This window comes from Schistocerca cancellata, chromosome 2, assembly GCF_023864275.1.
Source record: "Schistocerca cancellata isolate TAMUIC-IGC-003103 chromosome 2, iqSchCanc2.1, whole genome shotgun sequence".
Classification (NCBI taxonomy): Eukaryota; Metazoa; Arthropoda; class Insecta; order Orthoptera; family Acrididae; genus Schistocerca; species Schistocerca cancellata.
The window spans coordinates 909,973,077-909,992,833 of NC_064627.1; the positions used below are offsets into that span (position 1 = coordinate 909,973,077).

The window sequence follows — 19,757 nt, forward strand, 5'->3', positions numbered from 1 at the left end:
CAGAAAATGCAAAAATAGTTTTAAACTGGACAGTAGTTATAATTTTAGCAGTGCATGGCAGTAGATTTTTGGCAAAGTGTGGATAACAAGAAATTCACTGGGTTGTTTACATCTAGATGCAAGTGGTGTACCACTAGCCTTTTGTCCATCACAAATATTGACTAGATTTTTGTGTATATGACATCTTGTTGATGATGACTGACCAGTCACAGGTAGACTATTGGTTATAAATACCTCTACAGTACCACTCAAGGAGGTTACAATGTAACTGGATAGATAAAAAATCGACTCACCAAATGGCAGCAGCATACACACATAAAACAAAAACTTTCCTTCTCATGCTGTCCGGCAAGACTCCTCTGACCTGCTGTTCTGGGTGACTTTTCTGAAATCTACCCCTCTTCCTAAACCTCCCCAATCCTTTCCCATCATCCCTCTTCCTTCCCCTTCAACCCTTCTGCTGGAAGGAGCAGCCAATGGCTCCGAAAGCTTGTATACTTATAACCTTCTCTTATGTGCTTGTTCTGCTGCTGCTTGGTGGGTATATTTTTTTATCTGTCCAATTACATTATACTCACGAGGGCTAGTTAACCTGATGAAGATAATAGAGGTAATTGATGAAGTTGTATTCGAAGCAGTGAGATGACTGAGAAAATTTTACTGCAGCTATGTAACTTTAAACAGTGTGCCATTATTATTGATTTGTGACACATTATTAAGTTTTTGTGCACTAGTGAGTTTATGAATTTTGTTTTTGTTGTTATTATTATTAATATTGGAGCATAAATTCACTAACTGTAAACGTATATATTTCAGTCCATCTGCAAGCCAGCACCATTTAGTGATGAGCCTGAGGCAGCAGCTGAACGTGAACGCTGTGATTACAGCCAGCGTGTTTCTTTCAAGATGGCAAAATCTGGAAATGGTGATCAAATATTTAATGAACTACATACTCCCAATTTGGCTCACTTTTACTATCAAATATTCCCAAAGGTTCATAATAGATATCTAAGAAAGACTATTTGCTTGATATCTATAATTTAATTTCATTGGTGACCTATTATTTGATTGTATTTAAATAAAATCCAAAAGGACATGGTGATTTGCAATAATAGATAACCCCAAAATGAAAAGACAAATGTAAACACCTGCAATAAAGTGAGGTAGATAAGAACCACTATTCAACAGGTGAAAGGCACCCAGTATTGAAATTTTTCATTTTATCCACATCCAGCCAACTTTGACCCATTACATGATGGGAATAGGAGAGTATAGACTGAGATTTGAGAATGAGCTGAAAGCCTAAATGATTGTGATGCAAATATTGAATATGTATATCATCCATAATAACCATTATGCCACACACAGATATGTTCAATGGTGTGCCATAAATGATGTCGAGGTTTATACCCATTTCTGCCCTGGGGTACTCAAATATCTGATCTGAATCACTGTTCAACATTTGCATTCTTTATTGCAAATGCTCACAATTTAATTAGCCTTTTTTATGGAGTTCCAGCTAAATTATAACTTCTCCATGGGTCTCTGCTGTTCTCTCTCATTCAAAAAATTAAGAAATTTGAGAGGCCAGTGTTAAAACTTAATTAATACTTTGCATTACATATGCCATTTCTAAATAAAATTTTGGTGTTAAAAAAAATTAAAATAAAAAAAAAATCTCTAAATGTGGGAATTATTTCAGCCGCACCATCTACCAGTTTGTAGAATTTTCTGGTTTTCAGCAGAGTTGACTTAGTTGGAGATATGACAGTGACCTCATGTTGATCCATGTTATCTGCACCTGAAAATGATTTGGTCAGTTGTCAAAATATTTGGGCACAATAATAGAATTGTGCACTTTAGTGGAAACTTAAAAATGTTACAGTTAGTCAGTCACACAAAGAAAAAAATGTATACATGACAAATAATAAGTCTCTTTGCCGCCTGCAGAAAGCTGTGTCATGTAGTCAGTCAGTTGGTAGAATGTGATTCCTGATCTTTGTGTAATATTACAATAACTTATTTACAGCTTGTAAATTAACTAAAATTTTACTGCAGAATCATAACCATTGGAAACTCAAGGTTTGAATATCGACAACACTAGGGAATGGATGGATTGCTACTCACTTTAAAGATGACACGTTGAGTTGCAGACAGTCCCAACAAAAAGAGCCAGTTACAAAAGTGTCCATTCATCACCGAATACCACACCGGACTGGAAAAACTAAATGACATTCTTTGTCAGGACTTTGATTATCTATCGTCCTGATCCTACATAAGGTCTTTCCCACCACTACCCACTGCCACAAGAATTGTATCCCTGTAGAAGACCCAGGTGCAAGATCTATGCAATCCACCCACGCATCACTTTCTATGCCTGTCCTGTAACAGACTTATCCCTATCCCATCAAAGACTGGGCCAAGTGTGAAAGCAACCATGTCTTACATCAGCTCTGCTGCAACCATTGCACAGCTTTTTGTATTGGTATGGCTACCTAGTAACTGTCCACCAAGATAAATGGCCACCACCAAACTGTGACCAAGAGCAGAGTAGACCACCATAAGGCACAATTTGCTGCTGAACATAACATTCTTGATTTCAGTGGCTGATTCACAACCTGGTCCATCTGGATTTTTGCATTCACCACCAACTTTTTTGAACTGCAGAGATGGGAGTTATCTATACAACACATTCTCTGCTCCCAAAAGTATCCCACCCTCAACCTACAATATGCTACTGTCCCCACACCCTCCGACCAAGTTTCTGCCCATATGTCGTATCACCTCCTCCATTTTTATGCCCCTTCACCCTCATTGTGCACTGTCCTCTGCCAGTGCAACTGCCTATCCTTTCCCCTTCACTGCTCTTCTCCTTTCCCACTATCCATTTTTGTCCTCAGTAGCCATCTCCCAACATTGCGCTTGACTGTCTTGTCAGGCTGCCGTCTAGTCCCTGCACTCCCTGCCAGACAGCATCCTTCCCCCCCACCCATACCCTGCTACTGCTCCTATTTCCCCGCACACCCCGGATTGCCCTTCACATGATAGTTGCATTCCGGTCAGAGCTGCCAATGCTGGCAGTCATATGTGCATGAGTGTGCTTGTTTGTGTGAATGTGTGTATGTTTTTTCTTTACTGAAAAAGGCTTTGGCCGAAACCTAATGTGTAACATTTCTTCCATTGTGCCTATCTACAACTCAGTGGGTCATCTTTACTGAGTAGCAGTCTATCCTTTTCCTGATATTATTGAGTCATAAACTTATTGTTAAATACAGGGACAGGGAAAAAATATGGAAACACCCCAAGAAATGCATGCTTGAAAATAAATTCAGATGCTAGCCAAGCCTGCAGTTTGTTTTGTAGTATTTGACCACGAGCGACATCCGTGCAATGTCCTCAAAACATTACAAACATTAGTCATGGTCAAAACAGTGTTCTTTGTAGCTGTGAGTGCATTATGTTGGAACTAAGTGAAGCCAAATGTAGGCAGATTGTTGGTTATTATATTGTGGGCATTTTTGTAACCAAGGGAACCAAAATGGTTGGCATTTCAAGAGACAACATCTCAAACTCTGACAAAAATAAAGAGGACAATGGCTGCGAAAATCACTACAGGACTGATTGTTGCACTTGCAGTCTATGTCAGCATCAAAACAACACAAAGGGAACTCTATAAGCAGGAATTCCAAAACTATTCATCAGTGATGCTAATGTCCATAAAAGGAAAATGTGGTGCCAAAGCCATCAAACCTGTCATTTAGTCTGGCAAGTGTTGTTTCACAGTGTTTCCAACTTGTGACCGAGTTTATGTCCCGAGAGTGAAGCACTGCAGGGGTTTGGTGGTGATTTAGGCAGTCATATTGTGATATTCCATGGGCCCTATGTGTACTCTGAAATGTCACGTTACTGCCAACGATTATGTGAGCATTTTGGCTGATCAGTTCCATCTCTTGGTACAACGTTTGTTCCCCAGTTGTGATGCCTTGTTAAAAGACGACAGGGCCCCTGATTGCACAGCTCACATTGTCCAGGACTGGTTTTGTGAGCATAAGGCTTAACTGGTGCATCCCCCAGCCACCGCAATCGACAAACCTTAGTGTTACTGAGCCTCTGCGATGCGCTTTGGAGAGAAGGGTGCACGATCACTGTTCTCTCCCCCCCCCCCCCCCCACTCCTTTTTTACCTGAACGTGCCACTATTTTGCAGGGAGAATGGCATAAGATTTATCCATTCCAAGATGACTGGAAGCTGTTTTGAATGCCAGCAGGTTTCCTACACTGTATTAGGCATGGTAATGTGTTGTGGTTTTGGTGTTCCCATATTTTTGTCCAACCCCTATAAACAGCAGTTTAACATTACCATATGAAAATTGGAGATGTTAAAGTTGCAAAAAGATATTATCTTGTCAAATACGCTAAGGTAATGCAGATTAATGTAAAAGTTGCTTTCTTCTTTCACTGTGAGGACAAAATTGATCTTGAGTCAGGAAAGCATTACAAGCTGACTATGAGAATGTTTTGCAGCTGAACTAAAAGTGATGTCTGTACTGCCAACACTATCTATCTCCTTAGTAGACTTGTCAACTTTGCTGAATGTGACATGTAGGACAGCCACCCAGGGGGCTTGCCGCTCTTTGGCAAGTTCGAGCTTGGCTACCACGGGACCCCAGCTTTTGCAACAATTTTTCCCTTCCATGTTGCATATCTACCCTCTTGCTGTCTGGCATGTTTTTGGGAATGTGCCCCCAGGAGCTCGGCATTCAGGTGCCGGGTACGGGCTTGGCGACCCCGGGGTTCCTGAGCTGGGGACTGGTAAGCGTCACCAGTCCCCTGTCACTGTAAGCTCTGAGCACCACCGTGCGGCGCAGCGGTGGAATGTTGTGTGTCTCAGGGAATGGGGATCTTGGCTTGACCGTCCAGATCGCGAGGATGGAATAAACCTCTATAAACAACCCATCAATCTCAAGGTGTGCTGCGCACTGATGAGATTCATGGCTGTTGAGGTGGAACAGTCGTTAGCGGGCAACCTCTGGGGAACCTGCCGCACCTCAGTTGTATAAGGCTTACCTAGGCACGCGGGGCTCTGTCTAGGTGGACTTCTATTTCCCTAGCTGCTCGTGAGACCGAGATGGATCCTTCGAAATCCTCTTTTTCTTCCTCTCAGCGGAAAGGGTGGGCCGCTGGAAGGTTCTAACATCCAGTCTCTTAAGAGGGCTTGTGCAGTCAGTCCCCCTGACTCCAGCACTTCTTTGACAAGTCCAGTCTTAGGTAACAGAACACATTCTGGTAATCCAAATGTGTTTCTCATTGTGAAATGGAAGGAGGGTAGTTTCAAGAAGATTTCACCCTTCTATATTCAAAAGGGTTTGGAGGGAATCTGTGGCTCCTTAAAATCGGTGAAGCGCTTAGGTAAAGGGACCTTGCTAGTGGAAACTTCCACTTCCCAGCAAGCAACTAACCTCCAATCTGCTAAATGCCTTGGAGAGTATGCCATAGACACTGAACTGCACAGCACCTTGAACTACAGCAAAGGTGTTGTGACGTGCCGGGATCTAGTTGACATTCCCAAGGAAGAACTGCAATGTGAGTGGGCTCTGGAAGGTATCATTGATTTCCAACATATCATGAAGAGGATTGATGGCAATCTTGTCAAATCCGACTCCTTTATTCTGACCTTCAGTAGCACAAAACTTCCTGAACATGTTAAAGCTGGCTTCCTTCGCCTTAGTGTGAGGCCTTATTTCCCGACCCCAATGCGCTGTTTTAAATGCCTGTGTTTTGGGCATACCACCTTAGGACGTAAAGGCGAAGCGACTTGTGGCAACTGCGGTAAGGCTGCTCATGGAGTTGGTTGCTCGTCTCCGGCCAAATGTATCAATTGCTCTGGGAATCACCCTGTTTGGAGTAGGGACTGCTGAATATTTTTAGAGGAACGCAAATTCCAGAAAATAAAAACAACCAAGCGTATCCCCTATGGTGAGGCCAGGAAGATCTATAAGTCGATGCAACCTCCCACATTTGCTACATCTTTTGCATCCCTGGTTCAGAAGCCTGCTCCAAAAGTCGATGCCTCAACGTAGACCGAGGTGGTGAGTGTTGGCACTAACACCTGCAGCTGTCAGAGCACGTGCAACACAGCCAGTGTTTCAGAGCCAGTAGCCCCTACTCGAATGGCAGACAAAGGTACAGTGGTGAACTTGGGCCAGCCCCTGGCGCCTCCAACAGCTGAGGCAGTTCCAAAGCCCAGTGCGCCAATTACCACTCCCACATCAGCTCCCCCAAAGCCCACCAAACCACAGAAAGCTCCTGTACAGCAGCAACAGCGGGTCAAATCCCGTGGTAAATCGTCTGACCATGCGGATGTTGTTTTACGTGAGGCTTCATCTGACTCTTCCCCAGAGTTGATGGAATATGATGTATGTGTGGGCAATCATCTCGTCCCACGCCTGCCCCTCCACCTGCTGCGGTCTCCCCGCCCCGTCAGAGAGACAGGATGAAGGTGCTACCCCCATCATAGATGGCTCCCATACTTCAGTGGAACTTGCAAGGGTTCAGGACGCATGTGGAGGAACTTCGTCTACTCTCTCAGGGTAGACCACTGTGTCTATGTCTCCAGGAGACTTATTTCCATCCCTCATACTCCCGTGAGATACGAGGCTATACACTCCACAAAAAGGACGACCTGCGTGGGGAGAGAGCTAGAGGAGGCATTGGTATTTTTGTCAGGACGGACTACCACTCCTCGCCTCTCTCACCTACGACGACTTTACAGGCCGTCACTGTGTCCGTGCACGTGTGTCATCCATTGACCGTATGTTCGCTTTACTTGCCCCCACATGATGCACTTGATGAAGCGGCCCTCACTGACCTCCTTACACAGCACCCCCAGCCATTCATTATTTGTGGTGATTTTAATGCCAACAATGTGCTTTGGGGCTCTGCAATTACCTGTCCCAGGGGTAGAGCAATTGAGAGGCTTCTCCTGTCATCCTGTGACTACTTGCTCAATGGAGGACAGAGCACTTATTTCTGCTCAGGGACTGGGTCGTTCTGTGCCATTGATCTCTCGCTTTGCTCTCCAGCTCTTGCCGCGAGTGCTCATTGGGAAGTGGTCGCTGACTTGCACGGCAGTGATCATTTCCCAATCTGGATTCACCTGCCAGATGGTGTGGGCCCTGAAAGGAGACCACCACAATGGGTGCTCAGTGGAGCCGACTGGACGCTTTATAGCCAGTTGGCCCAGTTCAAACACTGTGCGAATGTTGAGGTGTGGGTGGATCATATTACCACAACGGTCCACCACGCCGCTGCAGCATCCATTCCACAGTCCACAGTCCACTGGCCACCGGAAGAGGCCACATGTCCCTTGGTGGAGTGCCGAATGCCACTCTGCAATCAGGATCAGGCGTGCAGCTCTGCGTCGTTTCCAGTGCCAGCCGACTGCTGAGAATCTTGCGGCCTTTGCAGTGGTGAGGGTAAGATGTCGCCACATTATTTGTGAGAGCAAGAAGAGGTCGTGGCAAAAGTTCCTGAACACCATTAATCGTTCCACCAAAAGTTCCATTGTGTGGGAGACCATCAGGAGAATTTCTGGCAGAGGAGGGAGGTGCCCCATAGGTGTTTTATGGATAACGGCACTCTCCACACGGACCCGCGAGATATTGCCCAGACTATGGCAGCATATTTACTGCAACAACCAGTCAAGATCCAGGTTTCCAGCGCCATAGAGCGGTTGCTGAGAGATGTAGTCTGGACTTCCAGTCCACCTCTCATGAAGTTTGCGACTGCCCATTTTCTATGTGGGAGCTGGATTCTGCATTGTCTGCAGCTCGTGACACATCCCCTGGTCACGACAGGATCCATTACAGTATGCTATGGCACCTCACAATGCGCAACAAAGAAATCCTCCTCGCACTTTTTAATGCCATTTGGGTGTTGGGTCACTTTCCTGGTGCGTGGCGTGAGGCAGTTTTAATTCCTTTTGTAAACCCTGGGAAAGACCGCATGAGCCCGAGTAGCTACCATTGTGTTGCCCTCAGTAGTTGCATGGGAAAGACCTTGGAGCGGATGGTCAACTGCCACCTTGTCTGGATGTTACAATCCCGGCAACTCCTTAGTAGCTTTCAGTGTGGGTTCAGGAGGTTTCGTTCCACGTTCGATAACCTTGCCCTCCTGGAGGCAGCTATACAACAAGCTTTCCTGCGCTGTCATCACCTTCTGGGTGTATTTTTCGACATCGAGAAGGCCTACAATACCACTTGGAGGCGTCTCATCCTGGAGCAGCTTCACGGATGGGGTTTCTGTGGTTGTCTTCCTCTTTTTATTCAGTCTTTCCTCTCGCCACGATATTTTAGATACTGAATTGGTGATGTCCTGTCTGATCGCTTTGAGCAGGAGAACGGACTCCCTCAGGGTAGCGTTTTAAGTGTGACTCTCTTTGCCATCGCTATTAATAGCATTATGTCCATAGTGAAAAGTCCTGTCCAGTGTTCCTTGTTTGTGGATGATTTCTCTTTGTTTTGCTCTTCTTCAAGCCTTGCAACGACAACGCATCAGTTGCAACTTACTCTTAGACGTTTCGATGACTGGGCACAGAGGAGTGGTTTTAAGTTTTCCACCGAGAAGTCTGTATGTGTTCTTTTTCACCATTCTCGTTCGATTTTAACCTTTCCTGAGTTGAGGATGAGGGTCACTATTCTTACTTTTAAAGACACAGTGAGATTTCTGGGGCTCATTTTTGACTCGCAGCTTACGTGGTTACCTCATCTTAAAGACCTGAAACGACGGGCACTTAAGGCTTTAAGTATTTTAAAATGTCTTAGCCACAGTACATGGGGAGCTGACAGGACTTGTCAGCTTCAGTTTTACAGGGCGTTTGTGCGATCTCGGCTCGATTATGGCTGCACGGTGTATGGGTTTGCGAGGCCTTCGTACTTAAAGATGTTGGACGTTGTGCACCATGAAGGACTTCAGTTGGCCACTGGGGCATTCCGAACTAGCCCTATACCAAGCCTCTGTGCAGAGGCTGGTGAACCGCCACTTCATATGCGGCGACGGCTACTTACAGTACGCCAGGCGTATAAAACTTTGTCCACACCATACACCCCTGCATACCATACCGTTGCTCAGCCTCCTCTGGCACGGTTATTTCATAACCGGCAACGTGCAACGCAGCCCTATGGGATTCGCACACAGGATTGCGTTGCTGCGATGTCTATGGCTGGTCTTTGTGTTTTACGTCGCGGTTGGAGAAGATTTCCACCTTGGCTCCTTCGGAGACCCAAACTTATTTTAGATTTGACTACTTTTAAGAAAGATAGCACACCAGATTTTAGATTCCAATCTCTGTTCTTTAACATTTTAGATGTGCATCACGGTTTCACCGTCGTTTACACTGATGGCTCCAAATGGGAGAATTTCTTTGGCTGTTCTGTGGTGTTCCCTGATCATGTTACCTGGATTCGCCTCCCTGCTGAATATACCATTTTCGCAGCGGAGCTCCGTGTGATCCTGAAGGCACTGGAGCAGATGAATCGTGTTCGGGGCGATCGATTTATTCTCTGCTCTGATTCTCTTAGTGCCTTACAATCACTGCAGAACCTGTACCTGACTGAGGAGATGGTCCAGCTGATATATGACCAACTGTACTTGCTCCAACGGCGGGGTAAGGAGGTATCCTTCTGCTGGGTGCCTGGTCATGTCGGAATATGGGGCAATGAACAGGCCGATCGGGCTGCCAAGGAGGCCTGCAGAGAGCAGGATGTGGTCCAGTGTCCTATCCGCTTGCAGTCTGTCATCTCTGCACTCCACAGGAAGTGCATGGAGTTGTGGGAGGACGAATGGCTGTCGGTGACGGCCAATAAACTGCAGTTGGTAAAGTCAACAACTCGGCCGTGGCATTCCTCCTGCCGGTTGCTCTGGTGGGAAGAGGTGGCCCTCACACGTCTTCGGATTGGGCACTGTCCTCTCACACATAGCTTTTTATTACGGCGGGAGGATCCTCCGTTTTGTGATGCTTGTGGTGTGCACATCTCTGTCCGGCACATTTTTACAGACTGCATTTTATACCGTGATGCAAGGGCAGAAGCACAAGTTGATGGGGATCTGCCTTGTGTTTTAGCTAACGATGAGACGTGTGTGTCTAGGGTCTTAAAGTTTTGTGATGTGTCTGGACTCTGGCCTAAACTTCTAGGCTGGAGGTTTTAGTGTACTGCAGAGTGGCTGGCCCCTCCCTTTTTTCCTTGCAGTCAGCCAGCCACTTCCATCTGCTACATTGTTTTAGCTCCCTCTACCACTTTCTTCCTGTGTTGACCATGTTTTACTGCTGACGCCCTGCTTCATCCCACGCTTTGGTGTGGGTAGGCACATATTTTTCAAAGCTTGTTACCTGTGTTTTATGTTCTGTTTTATATTACTGTTCTGAGTTTTTTTTCTTGACACCCGTCTCACTATGTTACTGAAAGGGTGCTGAAGACCTTGCTGTCGTGTGCCCAAAAAACCCTCTACTTATACTACTACTACTACTACTTTGGGAATGTGTACTGCATTTTCAGTAGCTGACATCAGAAAAATCTCTCCCTGATTTTCATTCCTCTTTTTTTTCCTTGTTCACCTTTTCCTATCCTTCCTTCGGTGTTTGAGGTTCCTCATTTTCTTCTTCCTGCCTGTGCACTCCTGAAGGCTGACTGATGCATCTGATGCGTAACAGGTGACTGGGTAACAAGCAATTCCCAGCCGTGTGTCAATACGTAGGGTTCACACATACCCCCTGGTACAGGCCAAGCCCAGGGAGGGGTGATTGCCTTGGCTTCTTCCTTCCAAAATTGCCTGTTGGTCCCTCTGTCAGATGTTTGTCAGGTGTGACCTCAGATGTTCGTCAGGTGTGACCTTAGGTGTGAACCGTCACCTAAGGAGGGTGCGCTCCCCCTCTGAGGGGGCCCCTAGTTGGAAGGAGCACGCCATCAGAGATGCTGGCAATCTTGCGGGATTTTTGCAGTGAGCCAGTTGCCTTCTTATCAGTCAACATCTACCAAACGCAAATGGAATAAAGCTCACAATTCAAAGACCCTCCCTTCTGCATCACGGTTTCTCGTGGCTTCACATACTGAAAATGACCAGTCTTTGCATCAGCAAATGTGCTGATGCAGTTTCTATCCCTGTGAAATCCTGCTCTCAATTACGATGCAGTGACATTTTGCTTTTGGAGACGGCTTCTGATTCTCAAGCACAACTACTGCTCGCAGTTTCGCTCCTCCACAATTATCCTGCTTCTGTCGAGGCCCGTCACACACTGAAATATTCGCGCAATGTTATTTACACTAGGCTGCTCGATGGTCTGACTGAGGCAGAAATCCAAACTTACGTCTCTGATCAGGGCGTCATTGCAATCCGTCAGGTGATAAAACAGGTAGATGCATCCTTAGTGCTCAAATGCACTCTGTTTCTCACATTTGATGTAGTGGTGCTTTCATCAGACATCAAAGCAGGATATGAAGTTATCACAGTCACATCATAAATTCTGAACCTGATGTGCTGCTATATTTGTCATCATTACAACCATATTTTAATATCTTATCGACACCCGCCAAGTGTGTAACCTGTGGTAGGGTTGCCCACAAGGGTGATTGTTTGCCAACTCCTCCCCACTGCATCAATTGCAATGCTGAATGTGCAGCCCCCACCTGAGGTAGTCCCACATATCTTGATGAACGGGCCATCCGCGAGATCTGGGTGAAGAAAAGTGCCTTATCCTGTCGTTTGCAAGTGGAAAACCCTGATGTTGTACTGTCTAGCACTTACAGTACTGTTCTTGCTACTTCTCGCTTCACGAAGGACATGGCCCCGCAGACATGCGACCTCAACTTAAGCACCGCAATTTTAAAATCTCCCAGTGTCATGGTAGCAACCCCGTCTCCTCCTCCAGCTGGAGGCTTTACTCCTCCCTGGTGACATTTGACGAACATTTCCCTATTTGTGATGACCAGGTAGACTACCTTATCAGTGTTATCCTTACTGCCGCAGAATGTTCCATTCCCTGCTCTTGCTCTTCATCTTCACCTCACCATGTCCCTGTCCCTTGGTGGACTGAGGCATGCCAAGACACAATTTGTGAGTGCTCTGTGTTTTTAACCATTATCTTATGGTGGCAAACTGTATTCGTAATAAAAAATGGTGGCGAACTGTATTCATTATAAACAGTTGCATGCACAGTATCATTGCATTCTTCGGGACAGCAGAAAAGCTAGCTGGATTTCATTTACTAGTTCTTTTAACAGTTCCAATCCCTATTCTGTTGTGTGGGCTAACCTCCGATGGCTCTCTGGGGCCAAGGTCCATTCTCCAGTTTCTGGCCTGATTGTAGCAGATGATGTCATAGTGCACCCTGTTGCTATCTCCAGCACCTTGGGCCGCTATTTTGTGGAGAATTCGAGCTCCAACCCCTATCACCCTGTGCCTTCCTCCATCAGAAATGAGTGGAGGAGGCTCAGGTGGTATTCTTCTCTTCTCAGAATTGTGAGTGCTACAATGCCACCTTTACTATGAGGAAGCTAGATCATGCTCTCCAGTTCATGCCGATCTCCGCCCCAGAGCCAGATGATATTCACATTGAGATGTTGAAGAACCATTCTCTTCTGGGCAAGCCCTTTCTCCTTCATACATACAATTGCACCTGGGCAGAGGGCATGTTTCCCAGACGCTGGCTTGAAGCCTCTGTCATACCCATACCTAAGCACGGTAAGGACAAACACCTACCTTGTAGCTACCTTCCCATTTCTGGTGATGGAATGTATGATTCATGCCCAGCTGGTATGGTGGCTTGAATCTCACAATTTACTAACCATTAAACAGTGTGGATTTTGAGTGCACTTTTGTGCAGTTGACCATCTTGTCACTTTTTCAATCAATGTTGTGAAGGCCGAAATACCAGACTGTGACCATGTTTTTCGAGTTGGAGAAAGCGTATGACACTTGCTGGAGGACTGGTATCCTCCGTACAGTCTACACGTGGGGCTTCTGAGGCTGCCTGCCCCATTTCCTTCAGTAATTTTTAAAAGACTGAGTTTTTGAGGTACACTTGGGTTTGCTTTGTTGGACACCTTCATCCAGGAAAACAATGTGCCTCAGGGTTCCGTCCTGAGCGTCGTCCTCTTTGCTACCACCATTAACCCTATTACGGCCTGTCTCCTGCTGGGCACCTCGGGCTCCCTTTTCGTTGATGGTTTTGTCAGCTATTGCAGTTCACGGACTTGCCTCCTTGAGCGTTGTCTTCAGCATTGTGTCGATCATCTTTACTCATGGAGCATCAACAATGGCTTTCACTTTTCCACTGACAAAACCATTTGTACGACTTTCAGGTGGCACAGTGTGCTCTTCCACTGTTTTTACATCTTGGGCCTGTTGCTCTTCCATTCATTGAAACTATGAAATTTCTGGGGCTCGTGCTTGATAGAAGACTTTCTTGGTCCTTCCATATGTCTTACCTGACTGCCCATTGTACCTGGTCCCTCTGTGTCCTACGTGTCCTTAGCGGTACTTCCTGGGGAGTGGATCGAACCATCCTCCTCCGTTTGTACCGGTCTCTTGTCCGTTCGAAACTAGACTATTGGTATTTCGTTTTTGCATCTGCACGTCAGTCCATCTTACGCCGCCTCAATACACTCCACCATTGTGGCATCCATTTGGCCACTGGTGCGTTTTACACTAGCCCGGTTGATCATCTGTGTGCAGAAGCTGCCAAGCTACCACTGTCATACTGCCATGATTTTCTCCTCGGCAGATACACCTGATGTTTGTCTGCCATGCCTGGCCACCCATTCTATGCCTCATTCTCCAATGACTGCTTTGATCGCCAGTATTGGGTGTGTCCATCTTCTCTGTTACCTCATGGAATTTGCTTTTGGCTGTTGCTCCAGCAGCTTAACTTCACGCTACCTGCCACTTTCCCAGTGGCTGTGAACCCTTCACTATCTTGGCTTCGTGTGCCAGTCCTTGTTCAACTTGGACTTCAGTTGCTTTCTAAGGACACTACTCTGGACTCCTCTATCGCTGTAAGTTTCTGGACCTGCGCACGGAACGTCACAATGTGCCTTTGTGTACACTGATGGCTGTCGGGCTAACCGTGGTGTCATGTTGTTGGGTGTGCCTTCATCATTGGCACCGACAATTTTCGGTATCGGCTTCCAGAACACTGCTCAGTATTTACAGTGGAGCTCTTTGCCCTGTATCAGGCCATGCAGTACATCTGGTGACACAGGCTTTCAAATTGTGTCATTTGCTCAGACACTCTCAGTGCCCTTTCAGAGCCTGTGTGTGCTGTACCCTGTACATCTCTTAGTGTAACAGATCCAGAAAAGCTTTCATTCACTGTGATGTTTATGTGGGGTCCCTGATCATGGCGGTCTGATGGGGAAACGGGGCTGTGACACTGCAGTCCTTGAACCTCAGCCTGCTGGTACTTCCATTCCCTCAGGTAACTCCTGTGTTGTCCTCTGTCAGTAGGTGGTGTCACTTTGGAGTCACCACTGGTCTTCCTTTAATGGGAACAAGCTCCGGGGAATTAAACCTTTCCCAGCAGCTTGGCCAGCCTCCTCTCGGCCCTCTCGCCACGAGATCATCACTTTAGCTACATTGTATATTGAACACTGTCTTTTTAGCCATCGCCATTTCTTAAGTGGTGATCCCCCACTAATATGTGCTCAGTGTCCTCAACTGTTGATGGTTCGCCATTTCCTGATGGAATGCTCTCTCTCTCCCTCTCTCTCTCTCTCTCTCTCTCTCTCTCTCTCTCTCTCTCTCTCTTAACCACATACGTTCTAATTTATGTTTGCTGTCTGAGTTATAAGCCATTTTAGTAAATAACACACAGGCTGTGGACTGCATTTGACTTATTATCAATCGTAGCAATATGACGAAGGGCATTTAATCTTTAGTTCAGGATCTCCGTTGTCTCTATGCAGTGGACCTTTCTCCAAGTCCATGTTTTTAGCTGTCTTTCCTTCCGTCGATTGGGCTTAATGTGTAATCATTTCTAACTCCTTTCTCATCTTCGTGTACTGTGGTTCTGACATGGGTGTGTATGACCCTAGTTGTTTTTGCACCCTAAAGTAAAACAAAATAAAAAAAAAAGACATAGGACAGGAGGTCAGTCTCTGTCATTGCTTGATGGTAGAAAGTTAATGTATACCCACAGATTTTGCAATTGGTCATGAAGTTGTGCTTTCCCTAATATAGTATGTAGTAACTGCAGTGTGTGCTGTGATGAAAATGATTGACATTAAGACATTTATCTTTGAATAACACATTTCAAATTGAGCATCAGTTTCGAATTTTGGGCATTTTCTTTTCTTCCTTACAAATTTATTTTTTAGCTATATCATCCCTGCCTTCTTCATTCAATTACACTGTTTTCTATTTTCTTCTGTTTGCATTTATTTCATTATCTACCTGGGGAGTAATCTACGGGCATGAAAGCTCAGGATTAAGAATTAACATTTGCACATAGTATACTTTTTGTATAGTCTTAATATCTTTTAAATGAATGTATTAGATAACAAAACTTAACCCTTACTTTCATGTTTAAAGATTGTAATACACTTTTTAAAATGTATAATTTGTTCAAACAATGGAAAGTTCAGGTTTGAATATTAACAATATTATGAATTGGATAGATTACTACTCACCATAACAGTGACACTTCGAGTGGCAGACAACCATAATGAAAAGACTGTTACGTGTTGAGCTTTTGGCCGAAGCCTTCTTCAGAAAGGAAAACACACACATTCACACAAGCAAGCACTCCTTGCACATATATGAACCCTGTCTCCAACCAGAATGGAACTAAGCTGTTTTGAACAGAAGCAGTAATATGAACTGGGGTGGGGAAGAGGGAAGAACAGCACAGTACGGATGAGGGGAAAGAGTTGGTGCAGCCTGGAGGAGTGTGCAAGGACTGTATGATGACAGGACAACCCTACTAGGCACAGTGTCAAGAAGGTATGGGGTGGGAGGAGGAGGAACAGGTAGTGGAACAGCAGATGGGTGGAAAAGGTGAAAAGACTGCTGGGTGCCATAGCAGAGAGCGGCATGCAGTGAGGATGAGGTGACGTGTATTGGGATGAGATGATAGGACAGAGTGGGCAAAAACCATTGTTTTGAGGGTTTGGGGACAGCAGGTTACTATATGTTGAGGCCAGGAAGATTTCAGGAGCAGTGAATGTTTTGTAAGGATAACTCCCATCTGCACAGTTCAGAAATGCTGGTGATGGGAAGGAGGATCCATATGGCCTGGGTTGTGAAGCAGCCATTGAAATCAAGCACATTATGTTCATGTGCATGTTGTGCCACTGGGTGGTCCACTTTGCTGCTGTTGGTTACAGATTAACGGTGGGCAGCCGTCCTGGTGGACAGCTGGTTGGTAGTCACACCGATATGAAAAGCTATTCAGTGATTGCAACAGAATTGGTGAATGACAAGGCTGCTTTCACAGGTTTTCTGGCCCCTTGCAGACTAGGATAAACCTGAATAGGAAGTGCTGGGTGGGTGGATTGGGCAGGTCTTGCACCTGTGTCTTCCACAGGGATATCATTTCTGTGTCAAGGGTTTGGGATTGGGAGTAGCATAGGGGTGAATCAGGATGTTGTGGAGGTCGTGTTGCCAACAGAACGACATTTTAGTTTGGGGGGACTTGGGATGCTGTCATCCCCCCACACTGAAAAATCACTCCCACACAGTCTGGCCACCTGGGAACTGTCTCTCTGCAGTGACAAAAACTCTCTTGCCCAGTACGCCAGAGGCCTCACAAAGGCCTTCACAGACAGGCTCTATCCTCCCAGCCTAGTCCCTAAAGAGGTTTCCTGTAACACACCTAATCCTCCCGCCACCCCCAAGGACCAGCTGCAAATGAGCGCCCCCTTTGTCACTCAATCCCACCCTGGACTGGAACAACTGAACCCCTTTGTTGATCTGGGCTTTGATTATATATCATCATGTCCCTGAAATGAGGGACATCCTACCCAAGCTCCTTCCCCCCTCACCCACCTAAAGTGGTGTTCCATTGACCACCCAACCTCCACAGCATCCTGGTTCATCCCCCTAGGCCACTCCCAATTCAAAAGCCTAGCCACAGGCGTCATAATCTCTGTGGAAGACACAGATGCAAGACTTTCCCAATCCACACACCCAGTACTTTCTTTCTGTTCCAGTTCTGTCACACACTTATCCTACTGCTTCAGAGGCCAGGCCAGCTGTGCTGCCATCATTACACAGCTTTTTGATTGGTACGACTACAAACAGTCCACTAGGATGCATAGCCTCCACCAAACTGTTGCTAAGAACAAAGTTGATCACATCATAGTACAACATGCAGTTGAGCAGAACAAGCTCAATTTCAGTGGCTGCTTCACAACCTTGGTTATAAGATTCCCTCCACCACCAGCTTCTCGAAACTATGCAGATGGGAGTTATCTGTAAAACACATCCTCTGGTCCAGAAATGATCCCTATCTGAACCTATGGTAATCTACTATCCCCACTCCCTCAAGCCAACAGTTTCTTCTTCCTCCCTCCTGTCACCTTCTCCCAGTTCACTTCCCCTCACCCTCAATGTCTGCTGCTCTCTGCCAAGGCACAACTGCTCTTTTCCTCTTCTCTGCTCTTCTCCTTTTCCTACCGTGCCCCCCCCCCTCCCCCCACATCCCCAACAGCCTCCCAAAGCTGCACCTGGCAGCCTTGTCCTGTCATCACATAGTCTCTGCACACACTGCCAGTTTGCGCTGACCTTCCCCCCCCCCCCCCCCTTCTCCCTCCCCATCCCAGTCCTTATCGCTGCTTCTATTTAGTGCGACAGTTGCACTCTGGTTGGAGCAGCCATAGATAGTGGTCATGTGTGCAGGAGGTGTGCTTGCTTGTGTGAATGTGTGTGTGTTTTACTTTCTGAAGAAGGTTTCGGCTGAAACTCAGTGCCTAACAATCTTTTCATTGTGCCTGTCTGCTCCCCAATGTGCCCTCTTTATGATGTGTAGCAATCTATCCTAATCAATTTTTGATAATGTGTTGTAACTGATAAATGTACTCACCAAGTGGTGGCAGGAGAAAACTTTTGTGAAGGTTAAAGAAATGTGCAAACTTTCGGACCTGTGGTTGCTTCTCCTGCCAGAAAGCTTGAAGGGGAAGAAAGAGGGGTGAAGAAAAGGACTGGAAAGATTGAGGAAGTGGAGAGAGTTCATAAAAGTTGCCCAGAACCCTGGGTCAGGGGAGAATTATTGGAGGGTTTGATAAAGTGCAAAGTGCTTCTCCATTTTCTCAACCTCTCCAGTCCTCTTCCTTCACCTCTCTTTCTTCCCCACCAGCCGTTACGCCATAAGGAGCCAGTATCCAAAAGTTTGCAGATTTGTTTATCCTTCATATAAGTTTTCTCCTGCTGTCCCTTGAAGAACAGGTTTTTTATCGATCCAATTACATCAAATGTACCCTAATCATAATTTGTTCCAAATACTTTTTTTTTTTTTTTTGCAAGCACTGCTACATGGCTCTTAAATGATTCAGAGAAGATGTCTTAAAATTGCAAAAAGCTGTTATATTAACAGTTTTTAACATAAATCATAATCAGGTTGACAGATATTATCCTCATAACATTGAATGAGAGTCCATTGATGTGAAAATTACAGATAGAGCACAGGACTCCACTATATCAGGCATCATGATTTTAAATTGTACTTCACTGAACTTCTATGTTCTGCCTGTACGTTTGATGTCACAGGACCTCCCCGTCCATGTTATGTTACTGATATTTGTTAACTTCATGAGTATTCAAAATGAAAATTAGTTGAAAATAATAAAAATGAGTCATTTAAAGACTTTGGTGGTTTTAAGATATCTTTTCTGAGATATAATTTGTTAATGTAATATTGAATCATTCTTTTTTTCTTAATTGTCAACAGTACTAACATTTGTATTTTTCTCACAGTTGGTCGACCAATAAGGGTGTATGCTGATGGAATATATGATCTGTTTCACCAAGGGCATGCCCGTCAGTTGCTGCAGGCAAAAAACTTATTTCCAAACGTTTACCTTATTGTAGGAGGTTTGTATGCCAAAATTTGTTAAAAATTATTATATTTGTTGATCAGCAAGTGCACTCCCCCTCTCCCCTCTTGCTCCCCCCAGCTCCGCCTCTCCCCCCCAGCTCCCCCTCTCCCCCCCCAGCTCCCCCTCTCCCCCTAGCTCCCCCTCTCCCCCTAGCTCCCCCTCTCTCCCCCTAGCTCCCCCTCTCTCCCCCTAGCTCCCCCTCTCCCCCCCTAGCTCCCCCTCTCCCCCCCAGCTCCCCCTCTCCCCCCCCAGCTCCCCCTCTCCCCCCCCAGCTCCCCCTCTCCCCCCCCCAGCTCCCCCTCTCCCCCCCCAGCTCCCCCTCTCGCCCCCAGCTCCCCCTCTCGCCCCCAGCTCCCCCTCTCGCCCCCAGCTCCCCCTCTCGCCCCCAGCTCCCCCTCTCGCCCCCAGCTCCCCCTCTCGCCCCCAGCTCCCCCTCTCGCCCCCAGCTCCCCCTCTCGCCCCCAGCTCCCCCTCTCGCCCCCAGCTCCCCCTCTCGCCCCCAGCTCCCCCTCTCGCCCCCAGCTCCCCCTCTCGCCCCCAGCTCCCCCTCTCGCCCCCAGCTCCCCCTCTCGCCCCCAGCTCCCCCTCTCGCCCCCAGCTCCCCCTCTCGCCCCCAGCTCCCCCTCTCGCCCCCAGCTCCCCCTCTCGCCCCCAGCTCCCCCTCTCGCCCCCA

At 46.5% G+C, this 19,757-nt stretch overlaps 1 protein-coding gene across 8 annotated transcripts in view; it reads left to right on the plus strand.

Annotated features, from left to right (window-relative positions):
* LOC126162846 (choline-phosphate cytidylyltransferase A-like) overlaps positions 1–19,757 on the plus strand; it is a 135,052-nt gene that overhangs the window by 19,682 nt on the left and 95,613 nt on the right. For all 8 annotated transcript variants that reach the window (XM_049919611.1, XM_049919615.1, XM_049919609.1 and 5 more), the window contains 2 exons: positions 817–925; positions 18,963–19,079. In XM_049919611.1, coding sequence (XP_049775568.1) covers positions 817–925; positions 18,963–19,079 — 226 coding nt within the window. The remainder of the gene's footprint in view (positions 1–816; positions 926–18,962; positions 19,080–19,757) is intronic.